This window comes from Gorilla gorilla, chromosome 2 (genome assembly GCF_029281585.2).
Source record: "Gorilla gorilla gorilla isolate KB3781 chromosome 2, NHGRI_mGorGor1-v2.1_pri, whole genome shotgun sequence".
Lineage (NCBI taxonomy): Eukaryota > Metazoa > Chordata > Mammalia > Primates > Hominidae > Gorilla > Gorilla gorilla.
This window is the reverse complement of record NC_086017.1, coordinates 204,529,107-204,554,134: the sequence shown is the minus strand read 5'-3', so window position 1 is coordinate 204,554,134 and position 25,028 is coordinate 204,529,107. Positions and strand designations below refer to the sequence as shown.

At 35.1% G+C, this 25,028-nt stretch overlaps 1 protein-coding gene across 1 annotated transcript in view; it reads left to right on the top strand.

Moving 5' to 3' along the window:
- The window catches only part of ATP13A4 (ATPase 13A4), a 154,956-nt gene that overhangs the window by 56,569 nt on the left and 73,359 nt on the right, over positions 1 to 25,028 (top strand). The window contains exons 4-8 of the mRNA XM_004038221.5: positions 5,493 to 5,563; positions 5,656 to 5,736; positions 7,255 to 7,324; positions 8,806 to 8,940; positions 14,553 to 14,622. Coding sequence (XP_004038269.3) covers positions 5,493 to 5,563; positions 5,656 to 5,736; positions 7,255 to 7,324; positions 8,806 to 8,940; positions 14,553 to 14,622 — 427 coding nt within the window. The remainder of the gene's footprint in view (positions 1 to 5,492; positions 5,564 to 5,655; positions 5,737 to 7,254; positions 7,325 to 8,805; positions 8,941 to 14,552; positions 14,623 to 25,028) is intronic.

Here is a 25,028-nt window from a genome sequence, read left to right as displayed (position 1 = left end):
ATTAAAATTACCTGAGGAAAATGAAAAATATTATGCCCAGAATGCACTGCAGACAAATTAAATCAGAATCCTTAAGGGTGGGGCCAGACAGCAGTCTTTTTTAAAGCTCCCCAGATGATTCCAATGAGCAGCCTGAGAGTATAATAACCATTGCTCTGTGACAATATGGCAGTCTCATTGTTTCTCTTTGTGTTCAGTTAGGTCATCAGTTCACGGAAATTCACATTCACATATGAACTTGCTTAAAGAATCAGAAGCAAGAACACACGATTGTCATAAGCGTCAACCCTTCCCTTTTCTCCCACTGCCAACAGTCTCAGACCCTCACTTCCTTTTTTTTTTGTAATAACCTCCTCTTTGTTCTTTAGTATTTGCTGCCAGCCTAATCTTTTTCAGTATTTTAGTATCTTTTTCTTTTTTTTTTTTTTTTTTACTGGTTTAATCTGGCTACCAGAATTTTTAAAATTTTGTTTTTAATTGACACATAATAATTGTACATATTTATGGGGTACAGTGTGATATTTTGATACATGTATACATTATGTATAAATCAAATTCGTATATTTGCATATCTGTCACCTCATAGGTTTATCACTTCTTTGTGGTGATAATATTCAAAATCCTCTCTTCTAGCTATTTTGGAATATGCAATACAATATTATTAAACATAGTCACCCTGCTCTGCAAAAGAACAACAGAATTTATTCCTTCTAATCTTCCTCTATCCCTTTGTCTATGCTATTCCCCCCAGCCTCGGATAGCCAATATTCTACTTTCTACTTCTATGACATCAGCTTTTTTAGATTTCACAAATGAGTAAGATCCTACAGTATTTGCCTTATTGTGTCTTGTTTATTTCATTTCACATCTCTTCAAAGTTCATCCACATTGTCAAAATTGACAGAATTTCCTTCTTTTTAGGGCCAAATAACATTCCACAAAGAAAATGTACATGTACATTTTCTTTATCCATTCATCCATTGATAGACCCTTAGGTTAATTCCATATCTTGGCTATTGTGAATAGTACTGCAATAAACATGAGAATGCAGATATTTATTTGACATACTGATTTCCTTTAGATATATACCTATTATTGGAATTGTGGGATCATATGATAGTTTATTTTTAATTTGATAAGGAACCTGTATACTGTTTTTCATAATGGCTGTACTAATTTATAGTCCCACTAACAGTGTACAAGAGTTTCATCTCTTTATATCCTTGCTAGCATTTGTCATTTTTTTGTCTTTTTGATAATAGCATTCTAACTGGAGTGAGGTGATAGCTCACTGTGGTTTTGACATGCATTTCCCTGATGATTAGTGATGTTGAGCATGTTTTCATTTATCTGTGAGCCATTTGCGTGTCTTCTTTTGAAAAATGTCTGTTTAGATCTTTTGCCCATTTTCTATCAAATAGTTGTTTTGTTGCTCTTGAGTTTTTTGAGTTCCTTATGTATTCTGGATATTAACCCCTTGTCAGATGCACAGTTCACAAATATTTTCTTCCATTCTGTAGGTTGTCTTTTCACTTGGTTAGTTATTTCCTTTGCTGTATAGAAACTTTTAGCTTGATGTAATTTCATTTGTCTATTTTTGTTTTGGGGTAGCTTGCACTTTTTGGGTCTTATCCAAAAAATTCTTGCCCAGACCAATGTCATGAAATGTTTCCCCTATATTTTCTTTTAGTAGTTTTATCATTTCCCATCTTCCATTTAAGTCTTTAATCTATTTCAAGTTGAGTTTTGTGTATGGTAAGATACAGGGGTCTAGCTTCATTCTTCTACATGTGGATTGCCAGGTTTCTCAGTTTTATTTATTTATTTATTTATTTATTTATTTATTTATTTATTTATGTATTTTGAGACAGAGTCGTGCCCTGTCTCCCAGGCTGGGGTGCAGTGGCACGATCTCGGCTTACTGCAACCTCGGCCTCCCAGGTCCAAGCGATTCTCCTACCTCAGCCTCCTGAGCAGCTGGGATTACAGGCACCCACCACCATGCCCAGCTAACTTTTGTACTTTTAGTAGAGACAGGATTTTGCTATGTTGGCGAGGCTGGTCTCAAACTCCTGACCTCAAGTGATCCATCTGTCTCAGTGTCCCAAAGTGTTGGGATTACAGGCATGAGCCACTATGCCTAGCCTATCTTAGCATTGTTTATTAAAGAGACTATCCTTTATCCATTGTGTGTTCTTGGTGCCTTTGTTGAAAACTAGTTGGCTGCAAGTGTGTGAATTTGTTTCTGTTTTCTCTATGCGGTTCCATTGGTCTATATGTCTATTTCTCTGCCAGCACCATGCTGTTTTAGTTACTATCGCTTTGTAGTGAAATTTGAAGTCAGATAGAATGATGCCTTTAGCTTTGCTCTTTTTGCTCTATTTGCTTTGGGTATCCAGGGTCTTTTGTGGTTTCATACAAATTTTAGGATTGTTTTTTCTATTCCTGTGAAGAATATCACTGGTATTTTGATAGAAATTGAATTGAATCTGTACATTGCTTTTGGTAGCATGGGCATTGTTAATAAGATTAGTTTTTTCAATCCATGAGTATGGAATATCTTTTCAATTATTTTTGTCTTCTTCAATTTCTTGCAATAATGTTTTGTAGATTTCAGTGTAGAGATTTTTCAAGACCTTGGTTAAATTTATTCCTACGTATTTTATTATTTTTTTGTAGCCATTGCCAATAGGATTGCTTCTTGATTTCTTTTTCAGATAGTTTGCTATTAGTGTATAGAAATGCTGCTGATTTTTATACATTGATTTTGTATTCTGTAACTCTACTGAATTTGTGTATTAGTTTTTTTTAGTGGAGGCTTTAGGACGTTCTATATATGATATCATGTAATCTGCAAAAAGGGGCAATTTAAGTTCTTTTCCAATTTTGATGCCTTTTACTTCTTTCTCTTGCCTAATTGCTCTGGCTAGGACTTCCCGTAGTATGTTGAATAAAAATGATGAAAACAGGCATTCTTGTCTTGTTCTAGATCTTAGAGGAAAAACTTTCAATATTTTCCAATTTTGTATAATATTAGCTGTTGATTTGCATGGCTTTTGTTGTGTTGAGATGCATTCCTTCTATATCTATTTTGTTGAGTTTTTAACATGAAAGGATGTTGAATTTTGTCAAATGCTTTTCTGTATTTGTTCAAATGATCATATGGTGTTTGTGTTTCATTCTGTTAATGTGATATTTTATGTTTATTCATTTGCATATGTTGAATCATCCTTGTATCCTGGGATGAATTCCACTTGATCATGGTGAATGATCTTTTTAATGTGCTGTTAACTTTAATTTTGTTGGCAATTTTTGCTTCTAGGTTTGTCAGGAATATTGACATATGATTTTCTTTTTTGTTGTGCCCTTGTCTAGTTTTGTTATCAGGGTGATGCATATCACCTGATGCATAGATGAATTTGGAAATATTTTCCTCTCTTCAATTTTCTGGAATAGTCTGAGTAGAATTGGTATTCTTCTTTCAATGTTTAGTAGAATTCAGCATTGAAGCCATCAGGTACTGAGCTTTTCTTTGATGCAAGACTTTTTATCACTGATTCAATCTCATTGCTGATTCATCTGTTCACATTTTGTATTTCTTCATGATTCAATCTTGGTAGCTTACATGTGTCCAGGAATTTTTCCATTTCTTCTAGATTTATCAAACTTGTTGGCATATAATTGTTTATAATAATCTGCTAGGGTCTTTTTTAATTCCTTTGTTATCATTTGTAATGTCTCTTTTTTCATTTCTGACTTTATTTGAGTCTTCCCTTTTTTTCTTTAGTCTGACTAAACATTTGTTAATTTTGTTTATCTTTTAAAAAATCCAGCTCTTTGGGTTTTTTTACCTTTTGTTGTCTCGTTTTATTTACCTGTGTTCTGATCTTTATTATTTCCTTCTTTCTATTAATTTTGGATTTAGTTTGTTCTCATTTTTCCTGAGGTTCAATGTTAGATTGTGTATTTGAGATCATTCTTTTTTGTATATAGGTGTTTACTGCTATACATTGTCCTCTTAGAACTGCTTTTTCTGTATCCCATAGGTTTTTGGTAAGCTGTGTTTTCATTTTCACTTGTCTCAAGAAATTTTGAATGTCTCTTTTAATTTCTTTGTTGACCAATTGGTTGTTCAGGAGCATGTTGTTTAATTTGTATGTATTTGCAGAGTTTCCGAAGTTTTTCTTGCTTTCTTAGTGATTTCTACTTTTATACTATTATAGTCAGAAAAAAATACTTGATATGATTTTAAAATTTGTTAAGACTTTTTTGTGACCTAATGTATAATCTATTCTGGAGACTGTTCCATGAGCAGTTGAGAAGAATGTATATTCTGCAGCTGTTGAATGGAATGTTCTGTAAGTGTCTATTAGGTCCATTTGGTCTAGAGTGTAGTTTAGATTTGATATTTCTTCGTTGATTTTCTGTCTGAATGATTTGTTCTTTGCTGTGAGTGAGGTGTTGAAATTTTTTACTATCATTGTATTTCAGTCCATTTCTCCCTTTGGTTTTATTAATATTTGCTTTATATATTTAGGTGCTCCAACGTTGGGTGCATACATATGAGTGTTAATCTCTTACTGAGTTGACTCCTTTGTCATTATGCAGTGATCTTTTTTGTCTCTTTTTATAGTTTTCATTTAAAGTGTATCTTATCTGATATAACTATTTCTACTCTTTTCTGGTTTCCATTTTCATGGAATGTCTTCTTCCATTCTTTCATTTTCAGTCTCTGTATGTTATTACTAGTTAAATGATTCTTTGGAGGTAGCATATAGTTGGCTCTTTTTACGTTAGAAAGGAAAATGACTGGGCACTGCTTTTCATTAAAAAGAAAACCTTACCGAGGGCTTCTGTAGCCTCATTATCTGCCTAAGTAATTTCTTCTTAACTCCTGTATCAATACTTTGGTTTCAGTTTATCTTTCTAGCTTCATTCTTCATTCTACGAACAGGCGTGCTCACTTGCCTTCTTCCCCCAAACTAACTTGTGAACAATCTCTTTAAAATACTTTCTATTTTCTCATCTGAGTATAAGTCTTCCAATCCTTCAACACTGTAACTCATACATCATCTCCATCATGATGCCTTCCATCATATTCTTTCTCTTTATGTCTACAGCATTTCAAGACCGTATTTTTTATGTTATTATGTTTTTATTTTTTGGCATGGTACATATTGGACTGTATGCCTTTTTTTGGAATTTTTTCCTCCTTAGTTTATAAAGTAGTAGAATGCAGAGACTAAGTTTTATTCATATATATTTTTCTATATAGTAGGTCCATGATACATGTTGATTGAATGATGACTTCTAATAAAGAATACCATTTGTATGGTAGAAAAGCAAAGGGTAAATTAGAAAAGGATAAAATCTTACATAAGTATGTTAGAGTTTTATCTTTGCTTTTCAAACAAATGCTTCTTTAGCCACTGGGTTGCTGTTTATTCTCTGATCCTCAAACTAGAGGTTTTCTTAGTACTTTTCTTTTGCAGGTGAGATGCATAAAAGTGCAGAAAATAAGATATGTTTGGAACTACTTAGAAGGACAGTTCCAGAAAATTGGGTAAGTTGTTTTAGCGAGTACAGCCAAAGAAGAAAAATGTTATCTCAAAAATATTATTGCTAAATATGTTCTTTTCATTATTATTATTTTAGCTCTTTGGAAGACTGGCTCAGTTCTGCCAAGATACATCAAAAATTTGGATCAGGCTTGACAAGAGAAGAACAGGAGATTAGGTACCATGCATATTATTGCCTATACTAGCTCAAAAGGATTATTATCAGTTAGCCAAATAGACAGCTAGTAAATAGTTATCTTAATGGATTAATATCAGAAAATATTGTAATGCTCTATTTAGTATTATTAAATTAAATCTTTCACATACATTATATTACATCATCTTCACAGCAACCTTATGGGTCAGGTAGAACAGACATTATCACCATTTCCACACAACAATTGAGAAATCTGAGGCTCAGAGGGATTTCATGGCCGGAACAAGGTCACACAGATGGGAATTAGTAGTGGAAGAACTGAGTCCCACACTCCTGACTGCAGATGTAATGCTCTTTCTACTCCATACAATGTTTCTCAAGGTTATTATAATATAAAGTTGAGCCATTTTAGGTTAAAATCAAGAAATACATATTAGACCATGATAACGCAGTTAAATGATAACCATGGAGCAGCAGCAGAACACCATGCAAGATGTGTAGCTCCACATTTCCAAATCAGTTATTAGGCAGAGGAGAGAGGTTTAGGGAGGGCACTGGTATGTCAAGAGTCTGTGGGCTTTGAACAAATACCTTTTCCTCTCTGGACCTTTGTTTCCCAATCATAGACAGGGGTAGAAGGACTCTTTAAAGGCCTTGCTGTTCTAAGTTTCTATGATTCACATGCTTCCCCCTTCCCCATTTCTAGTACTTTGAAGAGATGTAGAGCCTAGCAGAATCAGCATCACCTGGGAGCTTGTTAGAAATGAAGGATCTCAGACCACTTTTCATCCCATTGAATCAGAATCTTCATTTTAACAATATCACCACGTGATCTATATAAATATTAACGTTTGAGAAGCACTGCTCTCATACATTTGACCAAGCTATTTAATCTGAGCATCGAGGTGGAAGACACAGAGAAAGCAGTTAGTGTTTTCAACAGTAACGTAACTCATAAAATGTCTTTCCTCTGCATAATCAAAGAAACACATCTCTGGGTTTTAGAGACACTGAATCAAAAAGCTGAATAATTATGTGTGTAGAGCTATTTTTGAGATCACAGAGCCTTTCCACTCACATTAAAATACATTCTGAAGTTTTCCAGAACTTCTAAATAGGGGTAGGAAAGTAGAAACAGCATTTCCTTATCAATAAAAGTAATTTCTCTTAACTACCTCACTGTCTTACAGTAATAAAACCGGAATTGAGGAGATACAGAGTTGGGAACATGCCAATCCTGAAAGTACTTGAATGAGACAATATTTAATATTAAATACCCAAAATACCATTTAGGAAAATATTTAGACCTTGGAAAGAGTATGCTTCTAGAAGCAATATGCTCATATTTATCGTTTTTGCAACTGGGAACCCTCACCTCCCATTATTTTGAGAAGGATCAGAATGGTATTTAACAAGGGAGACTTATGTTGGTCTCACAAGTGAGAAAGTGAACATGGAATAGACCTTTTTCTGAATAGGTGAGGAGTCAGTTTTAATTTTATTATTTGTGACAGAGTGATCTGTGATTTCTTTCTATAGGAGGTTAATATGTGGGCCTAATACTATCGATGTTGAAGTTACACCAATTTGGAAACTGCTCATCAAGGAGGTAATTTCTCCAGCATTTTCTCTTGGTGTTGGACAGAAAATAAGGAAGTTTGGCTCTAGTGAAATAATCAGGAGTGCTACTTGTTAATAAGTAACTTTATATAGAGTATATTTTGAAAGTGTATATTTTGAAAGTATGCCAAGCATATTATCCTCATATCTCTTGCTTACTCTTTTTCTTCAAGTGGTTCTTTTGCACATTACCTTATGCAATATAGGGTGTGAAACTCGTTGTACTTATTTACCATTTAATGGCTGGATGAATATAATGTTTCTTTTCTTTTTTAATACTATGCTGCTTAACTTGTTTTAACTTCGTGAAACTCAACTTTTTTTAAGCTAATCCTTTTGTTAGGTAACAGATACAATTTCCTTGGTGCCTAAAATTGTAGGAAGAAAAAAACCCATTTATTCAGCCTTCTTAGTACTGCTGATCTCAAGGTATAAGATGAAATTTTCCTTTTGGACCCTATCACTGAGCTCATCATTTTTTCACTTTACAGCGATTATTATCAAACCATAGCCCTCTAGCTGTACTCTGGCTTCCTGTGCTCTCTCTCAACTCCTCCTTGCCTTAAAAAAAGCTTACTAAACTTCAGGTACTTTTAAAATATTTCCAGCAAGCCGTCAAGCATGAAAGAAAGTAAAACAAACCAATAGGGAATGTTTCTGTGTGCTGCCTTTCTAACCAGAAGAAAGGTTTGCCATTCCTGTTTTAGACAGAGGGAAACCAACTAGGGGGAATTTAAGTAAAGGCACAGCATGTTTTTGACCAAAGCAGAATTAAAGCTGTTGAAGTTAACAGCTACTCTCTCACACAGTGTTCTAGATGCTCTATTACAGCTTACTGCTTTCAGCACAGCTCTCTACTTATGAGAACATGCAGTCTTCAACTCACCCATTAATCAAGTTCCTTAATGACTTCAAATATGGCAGGTGTTATATCATAGAGAAGAAGAGACTAGAAAATATTTTAACTTTGTAAACCTGAACTAATACTTCACCTTTCTGAAGGCCAGTAAATGTAGACAGGAGGTGACAACATCTACTCCTTAAATAACTATTGTGATGGCCAACATGTCAATACATGAGACGCTACTTTGTAAATTATAAAGTGAGGCAGTGATTAAAAGTAAGTGCTCTGGGGTCAGATTGCCTGTGTTTAAGTCTTGGGTCTGTGGCAATCATAGTCGCATGACTTTGGACATATTTCTCAAGCTCTAAGGTTCAGTTTCTTTATCATTACAAAGGAGATAAGTAACAACTTCTGGTTAATAAGGTAACTGTGGGAATTCAATGAGAAAATTCAAGTAAAGTTGCTTAGAGCGGTGTCTGGCACATGTCAATTGCCGAATAAATATAATAAGAATATTGTGTGGGATGATGTATGTCATGAAGATGATTATGAAAACAAGTAAATAAAGAGCTAAGTGTGAAGCCTAAAAATCTCCCTTGTCTTCCTGTTTTTATGTCTGCCAACAGGTTCTAAATCCATTTTATATATTTCAACTCTTCAGTGTCTGTTTGTGGTTTAGTGAAGACTATAAGGAATATGCTTTTGCCATCATAATCATGTCCATAATTTCCATATCTTTGACAGTATATGATCTCAGAGAGGTGAGTTTTTCTATTAATTCTATGGTTTCATAAAGGGAAGGATAATGACTTTATTAAAAATTTGTTAGAAAGGAGAATCAGGAAATAGTCACTTCCTACTCCGTAGTAAATGAGAGCAAGTTTGTAAATAGCTAGCACAGTAACCAGTGTTCAACAATTTAGTCCTTTCCCTTTCCTCCCATTCCAATCCCTAACCTTTGAAGTTGTTTTTCCTCCCTCTTTAATTTACTCAAGACTAATTAGCCAGAACAACCTCCAAAGGTTTATGAATTGTGAATATGTGAAAAAATGTATGTAGAGAATACTGATGGGACTTGAGGGTGGTGGCAGAGAGCTGGAAGGTGGAGGAGTCTATTTAATATGAACTCCTTTGCCGTTTATGTTTGGCTGGAGGTGGAGGAGTCTATTTAATATGAACTCCTTTACCGTTTATGTTTGGCTGGTACTCATTTGTCAAGGCCCCAGTCCAACTCCTGACTTTCTTTATGCCTACACCAGGTTTCTAGATACTGTTGGAAAAAAAAATTACATAGAACAGATTGGTTGGTTGCACTATAAATCCGTGAATGCCAACCTCATCCGGACAAGGCTTCTGTTCATCTCTAATCAAGGTGCTCTTCCATTCTCTGAAATTAAGGTTTCAAGCCATCTCTGTCCTCTGGTGTCTGAGATGCCCATCTTCTCATATTCCACTCTTTCTTTAATTCAGCAGCTATCACTATTTCACAAAAAAAGATGGAAGCCATAAGACAGAAAATTGCCCAACTCCCCACTTTCCGAGTGCCAAATGACTCATCTCCGCAGCCCCCTCCTTCCCTGAACTCTCATTCCAGTGAAGGAAGTGCCCTTCGCCAGTGCTTGAGAGACCATCCGCTCCCACCTTCCTGGGGTGCTTGTGCAGTCCATGAATGACTCCTCTCTTCTCTCTTCAAGAGCCTTCCCATCAACTTTTAACATTCTCAAGTTGTCCCAACTTAAAAACAAAACTCAAACAAACAAAACAATTTCTTCTCTTGACCGTGCTTCTGCCTTCAGCTACTACTATATCACTCTTCTTCCATTCACAGTAAAACTTCTAGAGTCTTTGTGTCTGTTGTCATTACTTACTCATCTTCCTCTTACTTTTCACTCATGCCGACATGCCTTCCTCCCTCATGACTCCATTTAAACAAATCTTGTTAAGATTGCCACTGTGATCCCAAAGCCCATAGATCATTTTAAAATTTAAAAAGTTCTTTTAAAATTAGCTGTTTTTTTCCTTAACAGAAAGGGCAATGTATGGCTATGATAAAAATAAAATTCAAACCGAACAAAAGAGTGTGAATAAAAATTAAGGCTCCCTCCCGCTGGGAAAACTTCCCAGTGTTCAGGTCCTCTTTCAAGGTACATCCACTAGGACCATATTTTCTGTATACTTTTAGTTATATTAAATGCATATGCATTAATTTGTTTAACAGAATGAATATATTCTATGTGTACTGTTCTGCACTTGAATTTTATTTATTTATTTATTTTTGAGATGGAGTTTTGCTTTTGTCACCCAGGCTGGAGTGCAATGGTGTGATCTCGGCTCACTGCAACCTCTGCCTCCTAGGTTCAAGCAATTCTCCTGCCTCAGCCGCCTAAGTAGCTGGGATTACAGGCATGTGCCACCACACCCGGCTAATTTTTGTATTTTTAGTCGAGACGGGGTTTCACCATGTTGGTCTGGATGGTGTTGATCTCCTGACCTCCAGTGATCCACCCGCCTCAGCCTCCCAAAGTGCTGGGATTACAGGCGTGAGCCACCGTGCCCAGCCTCCACTTGAACTTCTTACGTATTATATCCTAAATATCTTTCTGCATCTGCACAAATACATTTTCTCTAGATGTACCGTAATTTTTAACCAGTCCGATATTGATATGTATTTGGTTGTTTCTAGTCTTTTGCTACTAAGACAATGCTGCAAGAACATCCTTGCACATATATCTTTTCATGCATCTATATATACATATACATATGCACACATATTACATACGTATACATATGTATATAACAAGTATATATGCTTATAAATATCTGTATTGATATAGAGATAGAAAATTTCTGCAATTGAAATTACCTAGTCATAAGCTAGGCACACTATTTTAACACATGTTGTCAAAATGCCTCTTTAAAAAGTAATGCTGGCCAGGTGTGGAGGCTCACACCTGTAATCCCAGAATTTTGGGAGGCTGAAGTGGCAGGATAGCTTAGACCCAGCAGTTCAAACCAGCCTGAGCAACATAGTGAGACCTCGTCTCTCTATGTATATAAAAAAGTAATACCAATTTACATTCCTTACAACAGTAGATAAGTGTTTTTCTTATCTTTGCCAATATAAGTAAAAATAGAATTCAGTAACTCTAATCACATGTTTTCCATTACGAGTTGAGAATTTCTTCACACTTTAAGCCATTTGCATTTCTTTGACTGGGAACTGTTTGAGTCCTTTATTAATTTATTGGGTTCTTGGTGTTTTGCTTACTAATGTTATGGTCCCCCTGCAGTGGATATTTTTTTTTCCCCAGTACCGATTTCGCTAAACCTCTCAGTTGGATTTGACACAGTTAACTGCTCCATTCTTTCTGAAGCACTCTTTTCCCTGGCTTCAGGGACAACACACTCTCCATCCTCTCCGGTTGCTCTTTTCTGTTCTCTTTTGATAGCTCATCCTTCTCTATCTGACTTTTAAAAAATGAGTGTTCCAAAGTCAAAACAACATGAAAATGCATTTAATGTAAAGGCTCCATTTTTCTCTCCCACTCCACTTGGCCAACTGCTTACATTAGTTTCTTGTGTAATCTTCCAAAAAAGTTTTTAGGCAAATGAAGCAAATATATGTACTTTCTTTTTTTCTTATGTAAGTGGTAGCATAATTACATTATTTTCTAACTTGCTATTTAAAAAATTGCTATTAATATATCTTGAGGATCTTTTCATGTAAGTACGTAAAAGATTCTTCATTATTTTTATAGCTGTACATGCCAATGACTTCTAGAGGCATATGCTAATAACTTTCAAATTTGTATATGTATCTCAAATCCAGATATCTCTTTTCAGTTCCAGACTCATAGCTTCAACAACCTGTTTGATATTCCCACCTTAATGTCAAAAAATTACCTTAAATTCAACACTTTTGACATAAAACTCAAGAACTCTTCTCCTCAAATCTGCACTTAGGTTTATCTGATGTGATAGCAGATACTACTGACCATTCTGTTGCACAAGCCAGAAATCTGGTTGCCAACCTTGAAACTTTCTCTCTTCTTCCCCTTCAACTACACAGAAAGTCCTTTGATTTTTCCTTCCTAAATATCCCCTGGCATCCTTCACTGTTTTCCACCCTACCACTATTACGGTTCAAGTTAGCATAATTTTCTACCTTGCAATCACCTCCCATCTGGCCTCCATACATCATTCTTGCAGAATATGATTATTTACATGCTTTTATCACTCAAATGCTTCAAAATATTCCCATTGCTCTTACAATAAACCTCTAAATCTCATCGCAGACTTTAAAGCTTTCCCTGGAGGTTCACAAACTTTTTAGTTTCTAGAGCTCTTTAAACTCTTAAAAATCACTGAGGATCTCTAAGAGTTTTTAATCTTTTAAACATTTGGTATTTACCAAATTAAGAATTAAAACTCAGAATCATAAAATATTTATTAATTAATTTAAAATAATAATAACATATTTATATATACATATATATTTAAAGACAACTGTATTTTCTGAAATAAAAATAATTTAGCAGGAGAATGGCATTATTTTACATTTTTGCAATCTCTTTTATGTTTGGTTTAATAGAAGACAATTGGATTTTCTTTTTTTTTTTTTGGCTTATAAGCAACAGAATTTATTTCTTTAGTTATGGAGGCTGGAAAGTTCAAGATCAAGACACCAGCAGATTCAGTGTCTGGTGAGGTCTCTCTTCTCAGTTCAGAGATGGTACCTTCCTATTGCATCCTCACATGGTGAAAGAGACAAGGCATCTCTCCTGGGCCTCTTCTATAAGGGCACTGAAATTATTCATGACCTAATCACGTTTCAAAGGCCCCTTCTCCTAATATCATCATCTTGGGGGCTAGGATTTCAACATACGAATTTTGGGTCACATTCAGACTGTGGCAGTCTTTTAAAAAATTTCTATATCAATTGATTTTAATACTTTGATAATCGAATTTCTTTTTTTATTTCCAACAACTGGATTTTCATAACTGCTTCTGCATTTAGTCTCTTGTGATATTAAACACCACTCAGCCTCTGGACGTCTCCACTGTACACTTGTGCGAGAATAAGATGCTAAAAGGCAATTAACACCTTAGTGCTATTAGGAAAAGAGTATACCTGCTCAGCCCCTGTGGGACATTCCTAAAAATCCCCAGGAATCTTCAGGCCACTCTCTAAGGACTGCTGCTCCACCTGTACGTGTAACTGCTGCTTTGACTTATTTCTCCTGCCTTCATTCACCCAGCATCTCCCTTGCTTTCTGCCTTCCAGATGCACTTGGCTTTTTGTTTCCTGAAACATACTCTTTTTTCCGAACCTCAGAACATTTCGATATGTCACCTGGAATTGTCCATTTTTTTTTCATCTTCATGATTTGCCCTTACCCCTTGACTAAATAACTCCTACTCAGATCTTAGGTTCAATGTCACTTCTTCAGGGGAGATTTCTCCTGATTGATTCCCTTTGCTATAAATGATCCAAAAGTACTTTATTTTTTTTCTTATTCCTGGTTGTCATTATACATTTATATATGTAGTTACTTGATTAAAACCTACTTTTCTCAGTAGGCTGTAAATTTCTTGGTGTTAAGAACCATATCTCTTTTGTTCATTCTATTCCTGAAATATTAAAGTTTGCTCAGTAAATGTTTGTTGATTAATGCACCAATGGGTAAAAGAATGAGTTACTCAAAAGCAGAACACCCTGTCTTTTTGACATTGGCTTATTCTGTTAATCATTTTTAGAACATATTTATCAGATTCGCAAATAATTTGAAGCTAGGGAATTTAGGAAGTATTTTAAATGACAAAATCAGGATGACAAAATGAACACACTAAATGACTGGGACTTTTAACCCCCAGAATCAAGTAGGAGGTCTTTTACACAATAGTTTCCCAATAATGTGGAATCAAATATAATTGTGTTTTTTGTTTGTTTCTGTTACTGACTCACTCTCAATATCCCACATATTTCATGTATTAGAACAGCAAATATTATGAGGAAGTAGCAGGAACCACCATACTCCTTATTTATTTATTTATTTATTTATTTATTTTGAGACAGAGTCTTGTTCTGTCGCCCAGGCTGGAGTTCAGTGTCAAAAACTCTTCTGAGTGGAAAGAGCATGCTGGGAAATTCCTTCCTGCTGAAGAAAACATACTTATTGCTGGGTGAAGAGCACTAGAAGTTGGGTGCTTTTTCAATTAAATAATGAGTACTTAGTCCTTTGTTTTTAGCCAGTACATTCCATTCAACTGGCAGTAAGACAGTGCTCTATCTTTAAAGAAGCCTAGCACCTTAATAATACCTAGAAACTATGCTCAAATAGATAAGACTTTTCCATTTTTCCTTCTTTTTCAGCAATCTGTAAAACTCCACCATCTCGTCGAGTCACATAATAGCATTACGGTCTCTGTATGTGGGAGAAAAGGTAAGTTCCATTATTTTAGATCTATATGCTATTCACATGGAATCAGAAAAGAATTTAAATTTGTATTTCTGATTGCTGCTGTTATTCCCATCTTCATATTCATTTCTCCTTAGGCATTTGTTCAAAGGGATGAGGAACTTAAGATTTTTTTTTACCTTAAAAACTACTTTAGACTGGGCGCCGTGGCTCACGCCTGTAATCCCAGCACTTTGGGAGGCCGAGGCGGGCTGATCACGAGGTCAGGAGATCGAGACGATCCTGGCTAACACGGTGAAACCCCGTCTCTACTAAAAATACAAAAGATTAGCCGGGCGTGGTGGCGGGCGCCTGTAGTCCCAGCTATTCGGGAGGCTGAGGCGGGAGAATGGCGTGAACCCGGGAGGCGGAGCTTGCAGTGAGCCGAGATTGCGCCACTGCACTCCAGCCTGGGCGACTGAGCGAGACTCCGTCTCAAAAACAAAACAAAACAAAACAAACAAACAAAAAACTACTTTATTGAGGTGGAATTAACATTTGGTAAACTTAACATACTTATAGTGTAGAATTTGATAAGTTTGGCATATGTATATTCCCATGAAACTATCATAATCCTCAAGGTAATGACCATTCATCACTCCCAAAAGTTGCCTTGTTCCTGTTTCTAGTTTTTTTCTCTCCCGCTTCCTCCCACCTCCCCCCATCCCTCAGGCAATCATTTATCAGCTTTCTGTCACTGTAGATTCATTTCCAGGCTCAATATTATACATAAATGATATTTTACAGTATGTATTCTTTGGGTCTTTTATAATATATTTTTGGTTAATTTTGGGGGGGATCAAAGTTCATAGTTATTTTGGGATTTATCCATTTTTTTAAGTATATCAATCATCGATTCCTTTTATTTCTGAGGCTATCTCGGTGTATGGACATACTAGTTTGTTCATGCATTCACCTGTTGATGCATATTTGGGTTCCAGTCTTTGGCTATTCCAAGGAATGGTGTTATGATCATTTAGGTACAAGCCGTGTATAGACATGCTCTTTCATTTCTTATGGGAAAATACCTAGCTATAGAACGGCTGGGTCATGTGCTAGATAGATATTTAACATTTTAAGAAACTGCCAATCTTTTGTCCAACGCAGTGGCGCCGTTTTACACTGGCAGTGTATGAGAGTTCCAGGTGCTCCACATTCTTGAGAACACTTGGTATTGTTAGTCATTTTAATTTTGGCCACTTTGGTGTGTGGTAGTATCTCATCATTGTTTTAATTTGTGTTTCCCTAATGACTAATGTCATTGAACATCTTTTCAAATACTTATTTGCTGCTCATATACCTTGTTTGGTGAAGTATTTGTTCAAATCTGTTGTTTATTAGATTATTTTTATTATTAAAATTGAGAGTTTATTCTACATTTTGGATACAAGTCCTTTATCAGATAAATGATTTGCAAATATTTTCTCTCAGTCTATGACTTACCTTCCCATTCTCTTTACAGTGTTTTTCAAAGAGCAGACATTTTTATTTTTGTTAAAGTCCAGTTTATCAATGTTTTCTTTTGTGGATCATGCTTTTGATGTAATTTCTAAGATATTTTGTTAAGGTCACCATGATTTTCTGTATTGTCTTTCAGAGTTTTAGGGTTTACATGTAGTTCTATATTACATTTTGAATTTTGTTTTTGTTTTTTTTTTCGATTGAGGGTCATTTTTTGCAAACAGATATCCAAATGTTCCAATACTGTTTGTTGAAAAGATTATCTTTTCTCCACTGAATTGACTTTTCACCTTTTGTCAAAAATCAATTGTTCGCATATAGGTGGATCTATTTCTTGATTTCCTACCCAATTTTATTGACCTATTTGCTTTTTTATAGCAATACCACACAAAGTTGCTTTATAATAAGTCTTGAAATAGGGTAATGTTAGTCCTACAGTTTTGCTCTTCTCTTTTAGAGTTATTTTGACACTATTGAGCTCTTTGCGTTTCCATATGACTTTTGAACTCAACCTGTCAGTTTCTTTAAAAAGTGCTGGGGTTTCTTTAGAATTACAATAATTTATAGAAATACAGGCTTAAGTTTGTAAATCTTTAGAAGCTCATTTAAAAATCTGTTAGAATTCCTCATTCAGTACTAATATGAAATGTACAATAACATAAACAATGGTCACAAATAAGATTCAAAGATGCCAATGTTTTATGAGATATTTTCCATAACCTGGGGTTGCTTCCTTAGAGTATTCCTAAGATGTCTACTGATCTGTCTGTTAAATTCATGCAGTGGGAACAAATGTGGATTTTCTTTGCCAAGAAAATACCATAGATGAACATTAAAAACAGTTCTGTAAGCCAAAATTCACATCTGCACACACTTAAAATGTAGCTCTGTTTTAAAAAAATAATAATTTGTAATACATTCTGAAAAACACAAAAATGCTGTACACCTGGCTGGGTTACCAGTGTTTAGCCATAAGTGCAGTGATACAGGTTATGCAATTACTGAAACTGGTAAGTGTATTCTAAATTGTGGAAATATGTATGTGTTTTTGTATTATAACCCTTTTTGGCATCTATTTCAGGCTTGTTTATATTATATACATATGTAGAATATAAAGTTCAAAACATGCTCTAGTGACGTAACCAACCAATTAAAGGAAATAAATTATTTTTAAGGGGAATATAAGTTTTTTTCCTGGTTAAAAATTATTTATTTATTTTGGTATATGAATAAGTTCTTTCGTGGTGATTTCTGAGATTTTGGTGCAGCCATCACCTGAGCAGTGTACACTGCACCCAGTGTGTACTCTTTTATCTTTCACTCCACTTCCACCCTTTCCCCTGAATCTCCAAAGTGCATTGTGTCATTCTTATGCCTTTGTGTCCTCATAGCTTAGCTCCCACTTATGAGTGAGAACATATGATGTTTAGTTTTCCATTCCTGAGTTACTTCACGTAGAATAATAGTCTCCAATTTCATCCAGGTTGCTGCAAATGCCATTATTTCATTTTTTATGTCTGTATGGTATTCCATGTTACATATATGCCACATTTTCTTTATCCGCTCATAGATTGATGGGCATTTGGGCTTGTTCCATATTTTTGCAGTTACAAATTGTGCTGCTCTAGACATGCACATGCAAGTATCTTTTTCATATAATGACTTATTTTCCTCTGGGTAGATACTCAGGAGTGGAATTGCTGGATCAGATGGTAGATTTACTTTTAGTTCTTTAAGGAATCTCCATAGTGTTTTCCATAGCAGTTTTACTAGTTTACATTCCCACCAACAGTGTAAAAGTGTTCCTTTTCAACACATCCTCGTGAACATCTCTTATTTTTTGATTTTTTGATTATGGCCGTTCTTGCAGGAGTAAGGTGATATCGCATTGTGGTTTTGATTTGCATTTCCCTGATCATTAGTGATGCTGAGCACTTTTTCATATGTTTCTTGGCCATCTTTATATCTTCTTTCAAGAGTTGTCTATTCATGTTCTTAGCCCAATTTTTGATGGCATTGTTTGTTTTTTTCTTGCTGATTTGTTTGAGTTCCTCGTAGATTCTGGGTATTAGTCCTTCAACAGAAGTATAGATTGCAAAGATTTTCTCCCACTCTGTGGATGTTCTGTTTATTCTGCTGGTTATTTCTTTTGCTGTGCAGAGGCTTTTGAGTTTAATTAAGTAATTAAGTACCATGCATTTATCTTTATTTATTTATTTATTTGCATTTGCTTTTGGGTTCTTGTTATGAAGTCTTTGGCTAAGCCAATGTCTAGAAGAGTTTTTCTAATGCTATCTTCTATGATTTTTATGGTATCAAGTCTTAGATTTAAGCCTTTGATCCATCTTGAGTTGATTTTTTATAAGGTGAGAGAAGAGGATTCAGTTTCGTTCTCTACATGTGGCTTGCCAATTATCCCAACACCATTTGTTGACTAGGGTGACCTTTCCCCACTTGTTGTTTTTGTTTGCTTTGTCAAAGATCAGTTGGCTATAAGTGTTTGGCTTTATTTCTAAGTTCTCTATTGTGTTCCATTGGTCTATATCCCCATTTTTATACTAGTACCATGCTGTTTTGGTGACTGTGGTCTTATAGTATAGTTTGAAGTTGGGTAATGTGATGCCTCCAGATTTGTTCTTTTTGCTTTGTCTTGCTTTGGCTATGCAGACTCTTTTTTGGCTCCATATGAATTTTAGGATTATTTTTTCTAGTTCTGTGAAGAATGATGATGGTATTTTCATGGGAATTGCATTGAATTTGTAGATTGATTTTGGCAGTATGGTCATTTTTACAATATTGATTCTACCCATCCATGAGCATGGGACATATTTCCATTTGTTTGTATCGTTTATAATTTTTCAGCAGTGTTTTCTAGTTTTCCTTATAGAGGTCATTCACCTCTTTGTTTAGGCGTATTTCTAAGTATTTTATTGTATTTTGCAGCTATTAGAAAAGAGGTTGCATTCTTGACTTTTTTTCTCAGCTTGGTCACTGTTGGTGTCTAGCAGAACTAGTGATTTGTATACATTAATTTTGTATCCTGAAACTTTGCTGAATTCATTAACCAGTTCTAGGAGCTTTTTGGATGAGCCTTTAGGATTTTCTTGGTATACTATCATATCATCGATGAACAGCAATAGTTTGACTTCCTCTTTACTGATTTGGATGCCCTTTATTTCCTTCTCTTGTCTGATTGTCCTGGCTAGAACTTCCAATATTATGTTGAATAGAAGTGGTGAATGTGGGCATCCTTGTCTTATTCCAGTTCTCAGGGGAAATGCTTTCAACTTTTCCCCATTCAGTATAATGTTAGCTGTGGATTTGTCATAGGTGGCTTTTATTACCTTAAGGTGTGTCCCTTCTATGCCAATTTTGCTGAGGGTTTTAATAATAAAGGGATGCTGGATTTTGTCAAATGCTTTTTATGCATCTATTGAGATGATCATGTGATTTTGTTTTCAATTTTCTTTATGTGGTTTATCACATTTATTGACTTGTGGATGTTAAATCATCCCTGCATTCTTGGTATGAAACCCACTTGATCATGGTGGATTATCTTTTTGATATGCTGCTGGATTCAGTTAGCTAGTATTTTGTTGAGGATTTTTGCATCTATGTTCATCAGGGACATTGGTCTGTGGTTTTCTTTTTTTGTTATGTCGTTCCCTGGTTTTGGTATTAGGGTGATACTGGCTTCAAAAAATGATTTAGGGAGGATTTCCTCTTTCTCTATCCTGTGGAATAGTGTCAATAGAATTGATACCAATTTTTCTTTGAATGTCTGATGGAATTCAGCTGTGAATCTGTCTGGTCCTGGACTTTTTTTTTCTTGGTAACTTTTTAAATACCGTTTTAATCTTGCTGCTTCTTATTGGTCTGTTCACATTTTTCCTGGTTTAACCTAGGAGGGTTGTATATTTCCAGGAATTTATCCATCTTCTCTAGATTTTCTAGTTTATTTGCATATAGGTGTTCATAGTATCCTTGAATGATCTTTTGTGTTTCTGTGTTATCAGTTGTAATATCTCCCATTTTGTTTCTAATTGAGCTTATTTGGATCTTCTGTCTTCTTTTCTTGGTTAATCTCACTAATGGTCCATCAATTTTATTTATCTTTTCAAAGAACCAGCTTTTTGTTTAATTTATCTTTTGTGGGCTTTTTTTTTTGTTTCAATTTCATTTAGTTCTGCTCTGATCTTGGTTATTTATTTTCTTCTGCTGGGTTTGGGTATGGTTTATTCTTCTTTCTCTAGTTCCTTGAGGTGTAACCTTAGATTGTCTATTTGTGCTCTACCAGACTTTTTGAGTAGGCATAAAAAAGTTGGGATTTTTATTGGTATTGTGTTGAACCTATAGATACATTTATGGAAAATTGACTTAGTAACATATTTCAATCTTTCGCTCTATGAATATAACACTGCTTCGTTTGTTTAGGTTTTTGATTTCTTTGGCAGTGTTTTGCAGTTTTCAGTGTGTGGGTCTTACACATTTTTTCTGATTTATTTTTAAGTAATTCATATTTTTGATGCTATTGTAAATGATATTTTAAAATGTAAATTGTTCGGTTGTTCATTTGCTAGTCGTTCCATCATGTAAACATGCTGATCAGTAGTTTGCTTCACACTAAGGAGAGACCCTCGGCAGATCTTCGTGGCTCTCCCCTGGACAGTTACCTCCCCAGCACTCTGCTCTATGAACTCAAGCTGCCAAGATCTCCATCGATGCTCATCTTTGTGTTCTGAACTCAGTAGTCATCTGGACTTGGTCTGGTTTCCCTTCTCTGCATAGTGGCTTGGAAACTCTTTAAAGACAGTAAGCGTGGCAAATGTAGAACACCTTTATTTGTTTCCCATCTCTTTCGTTGTTTGATGTTCAGTGTCTAAAACCCATTGTTTCATATATTTTATATGGTTGTTTCCAGTGGGAAGATAATTCTCGTCCTTTTTATTCTCTCTTGGTTGGAAGTGAATTTTTACCTTTTAAAAATATAATTGGTCATTTTTTTGTCCATATTTTTTATGATAAAACACTTTGAACATATACAACTGTACAGAGAATACTATAATAAATCCTCACATACCTGTCACACAGATTAAATAATTATCAACTTAATGAATCTTTTTTCATCTGTTCTATTAACTCTCCACCCTAGATTATTTTAGAACTATCCCAGATATTATATTTTATTTGAAAATATTTCAGCATATAGCTCTAAAATATAAAGAGTCTTTTTAATTTTTTTATCACATCTTTTAAAACCTCATAATTTTAAAATAGTTATACAGGCAATGTTCAAATTTTGTCAACAGAATCAAGTACTGTGTAGACATACTTATGATACATACACAAGCACGCTTTGTTTTATTGCCCCTTGCTTTATTGTGCTTCAAAGATACTGCATTTTTTTTCCAACTGAAGATTTCTGACAGTCCTACAATGAGCAAGTCTATCCGTGCCGTTTTTCTAAAAGCGTGTGCTGTCTTCATATCTCTGTGTCACGTGTTGGTAACTCTGGAAATACTTCAGACTTTTTTGTTGTGATTATATCTGTTAAGGCAATCTGTGATCAGTGATATTTGATATTACTATGACAATTGTTTTGTGGCACTATGAACCATGCTCATGTAAGATAGCAAACTTAATCGGTGTTAGATGTTCACCAACTGGCCATTCCTGTCTCTCTCTCTCTCTTTCCTCAGGCCTCCCTACTCCCTGTGACCCAACAGTATTAAAATTAGATCAATAAATAACCCTACCCTGGTTTCTAAGTGTTCTAGCAAAAGGAAGAGTTACATGCTTCTGATTTTCAAGTAAAGCTAGAAATGATTAAGCTTAGTGAGGAAGACATGTTGAAAGCTGAGATACACTGAAAGCTGGGACTCTTGCACCAGTTAGCCAGGTTGTGAATGCAAAGGAAAAGTTTTTGAAGGAAATTAAAAGCGCTGCTCCAATAGTGAACACACAAATGATCAAAAGAGAAGCAACATTATTGTGGATGCGGAGAAAGTTGTAGTGGTCTGAATAGAAGCTCAAACCAGTCATATTTCTGTAAGGCAAAGCCCAATCCAGAGTCAGGCCCTAACTCTTTAATTCTACAAAGGCTGAGAGAGGTAAGAAAACTACAGAAGAAAAGTCTGAAGCTAGCAGAGTTTGGCTTATGAGGTTTAAAGAAAGAAGCCATCTCCATACATAAAAATGGACGGTGAAGTCGCAGTACCAGATACAGTGCTTATAAACCTCAATAAGAATGTTGCAAGTACTCATTTTAATGGTGTTAGTCATTGTTTCTAGGTCTTTTTAGAAAACATACTTAGGAAATAACTTTTTAAGATAAAATGCATTATGAGGTCATACTGACCTCATAACTTCCAATTCTAGTCTAGAATTCATAGTTATACTGACCTTATAATTTCCAATTCAAGTTTAGCACTATGGGCTTTTTACTTTACTTTATTCATTGTACTTGTGTTTCTCTTTTCTCTATACCCAAAGTTCTGGTTCTCAATGACAGGAAGAGATTACTCTTTTGCTTTATCTCATTGTATATAATAACCTCAGAGTGACAAACTAATGCACTCAGCATTAATGTAATTCCTAAAAACAATTTAAGATGTTTTTAGAATTCTTTTTTTCCCGTTTGTAACATCCCATTAGAAATGTATAGTCAAATTATACATTGTTCATTAAAGTCACTCAAAATAGTTTTCTGTTGGTTATGCCAGAAACTTGATAGGTTTATTTTGCTCCTTTTGCTTTAGATTTTAGTGTTAGCTTTTCAAACTTATATTTGTATTATTTTATATAGATATAGAAAATATCTACATGGTTTGAAAGTCAAATCTGTAAGACAGAAGACATTCCAGGGAGTCTGGTTCCTATCCCTCTCCTTTCTGACTTATGTCTTCATTCTCTCTATAATCATCACTTTGTTTTTTATTTATTCTTACATTTAAAAATATAAACAGATTATATATAATATTCATAGCTATATATTACATATACAAAATACAATATATATTTATACTGCTGTTTTCTAGATGAATAGAGGTATATCAAACATATTTAACTGTATTTCCTGCTGCGTATATTTTACATACGTAACTATGTTTCCCAGGGACCATTTAGTATATACAGATATTCTTCATTCATTATTTCAGCTGCATGGTCCTCTCTTGTGTGGAGGAACTATTGTTTATTCAGTCAATCCTCTATTGAAAAAAAATTTCTCAGTTTTTTACTACTACAAATAGTGCTGTAATAAAAAGCTTTGTACATATGTCTTTTCATATTTTTGCCAGTATATCTTCGGCACAGATTCTGAGAAGTAAAATTGCTAGGTTAAGAAATAAGTGCTTATGTACTTTTGCTAGAAAAATATTGCCAAAATTTCTCTCCATAGAGATTGTGCCAGTTTACATTTGCACCAGAAATGTGTCAGTGACTGATTCCTCGCAGCCTTGCCAATAGAATGCGCTGGAAATTTTACACATTTTTCTAATCATAAGGTGAGCAATGTTATCTCATACATATGTCTCACTCTCTTTTTTAGAAAGTAATTTAAAACTTACAAAAAAGTTGTAAGAATAATTTAAATAACTTTTTTTCTAGAACTTCTTGAGAATAAGTTGCCGACATGTAGCTCCATGATCATGACCCGCACATCCTTTCATGTATTCCTTTTCTCTGTTTCTTTCTTTCTTTCTCTTTCTTTCTCTCTCTCTTTGCTTCCTTCCTTTTTTCTTTTTCTTTCTTTCTTTTTTTCTTTCTCTTTCTTTCTTTCTTTTTCTTTCTCATCTCTCTCTCCTTCCTTTCTTCCTTTCTTTCCTTCTTTCTTTCCTTCTTTCTCTCTCTCTTTTTTCTTCTCTCTCTCTCTCTCTGTCTTGACAGGGACTTGCACTGTTGCCCAACTGGAGTGCAATGGTGCAGTCATATCTCACTGCAGCCTCGATCTCCTGGGCCCAAGTAATCCTCCTACCTCAGCTTCCAGTGTGCGCTACCATGCCTGGCTAATTTTTGTATTTTTTGTACAGATGGGGTCTACTGTGTATTTCTTTTCTTTTTTTTTTTTTTTTTTGAGACGGAGTCTCGCTCTGTCACCAGGCTGGAGTGCAGTGCAGTGGCGCTATCTGGGCTCACTGCAACCTCTGCCTCCTGGGTTCAAGCAGTTCTCCTGCCTCAGCCTCCCGAGTAGCTGGGACTACAGGCACGTGCCACCATGCCCGGCTCATTTTTTGTATTTTTAGTAGAGATGGGGTTTCATCATGTTGACCAGGATGGTCTCAAACTCCAGACCTCATGATCCACCTGCCTCGTCCTCCCAAAGTGCTAGGATTACAGGTGTGAGCCACTGCGCCTGGCCTCTACTGTGTTTTTCTGAAAGACAAAGACATTTTCCTACATGAAGGACTGTGCAACCAGGAAGTTAATATTGATGCATTTCTCCCAACTAATGGTCAGACCTCATTCATGTTTTGCCAGTTGTCTCAATAATGTTCTAATAGAAAAGAGATACAGAATTACACAATGCTGTTGTTTGCCATGTCTCTTTAATCTTCAATTTTTAGTTGAATTCTGTGACTTTGACTCTTCTGACTCTGGTTATTTTATAGAATGTCCTTCAGTTTGAATTTTCTGATGATGCCTCATGTTAAATTCAGGTTATGCATTTTTGGCTGGAATATCACAACATGATGCTGTGTTTTCACTGCTTCCTCTCAGATGGTACATAATTTCAATTTGTCCTATTACTGGTGATGTTAACTTATATTACTTAATTAAATGGTGTCTGCCAGCTTTCTCCATTGCAAATTTATTATTTTCCTCTTTGTAATTAATGGTTATTTTGTTGAGAGATACTTTGAGATAATATAAATAAACCATCTTCATCAATTTTTCACCCACTAGTCTTAGTATACATTGATGTTTCTTGG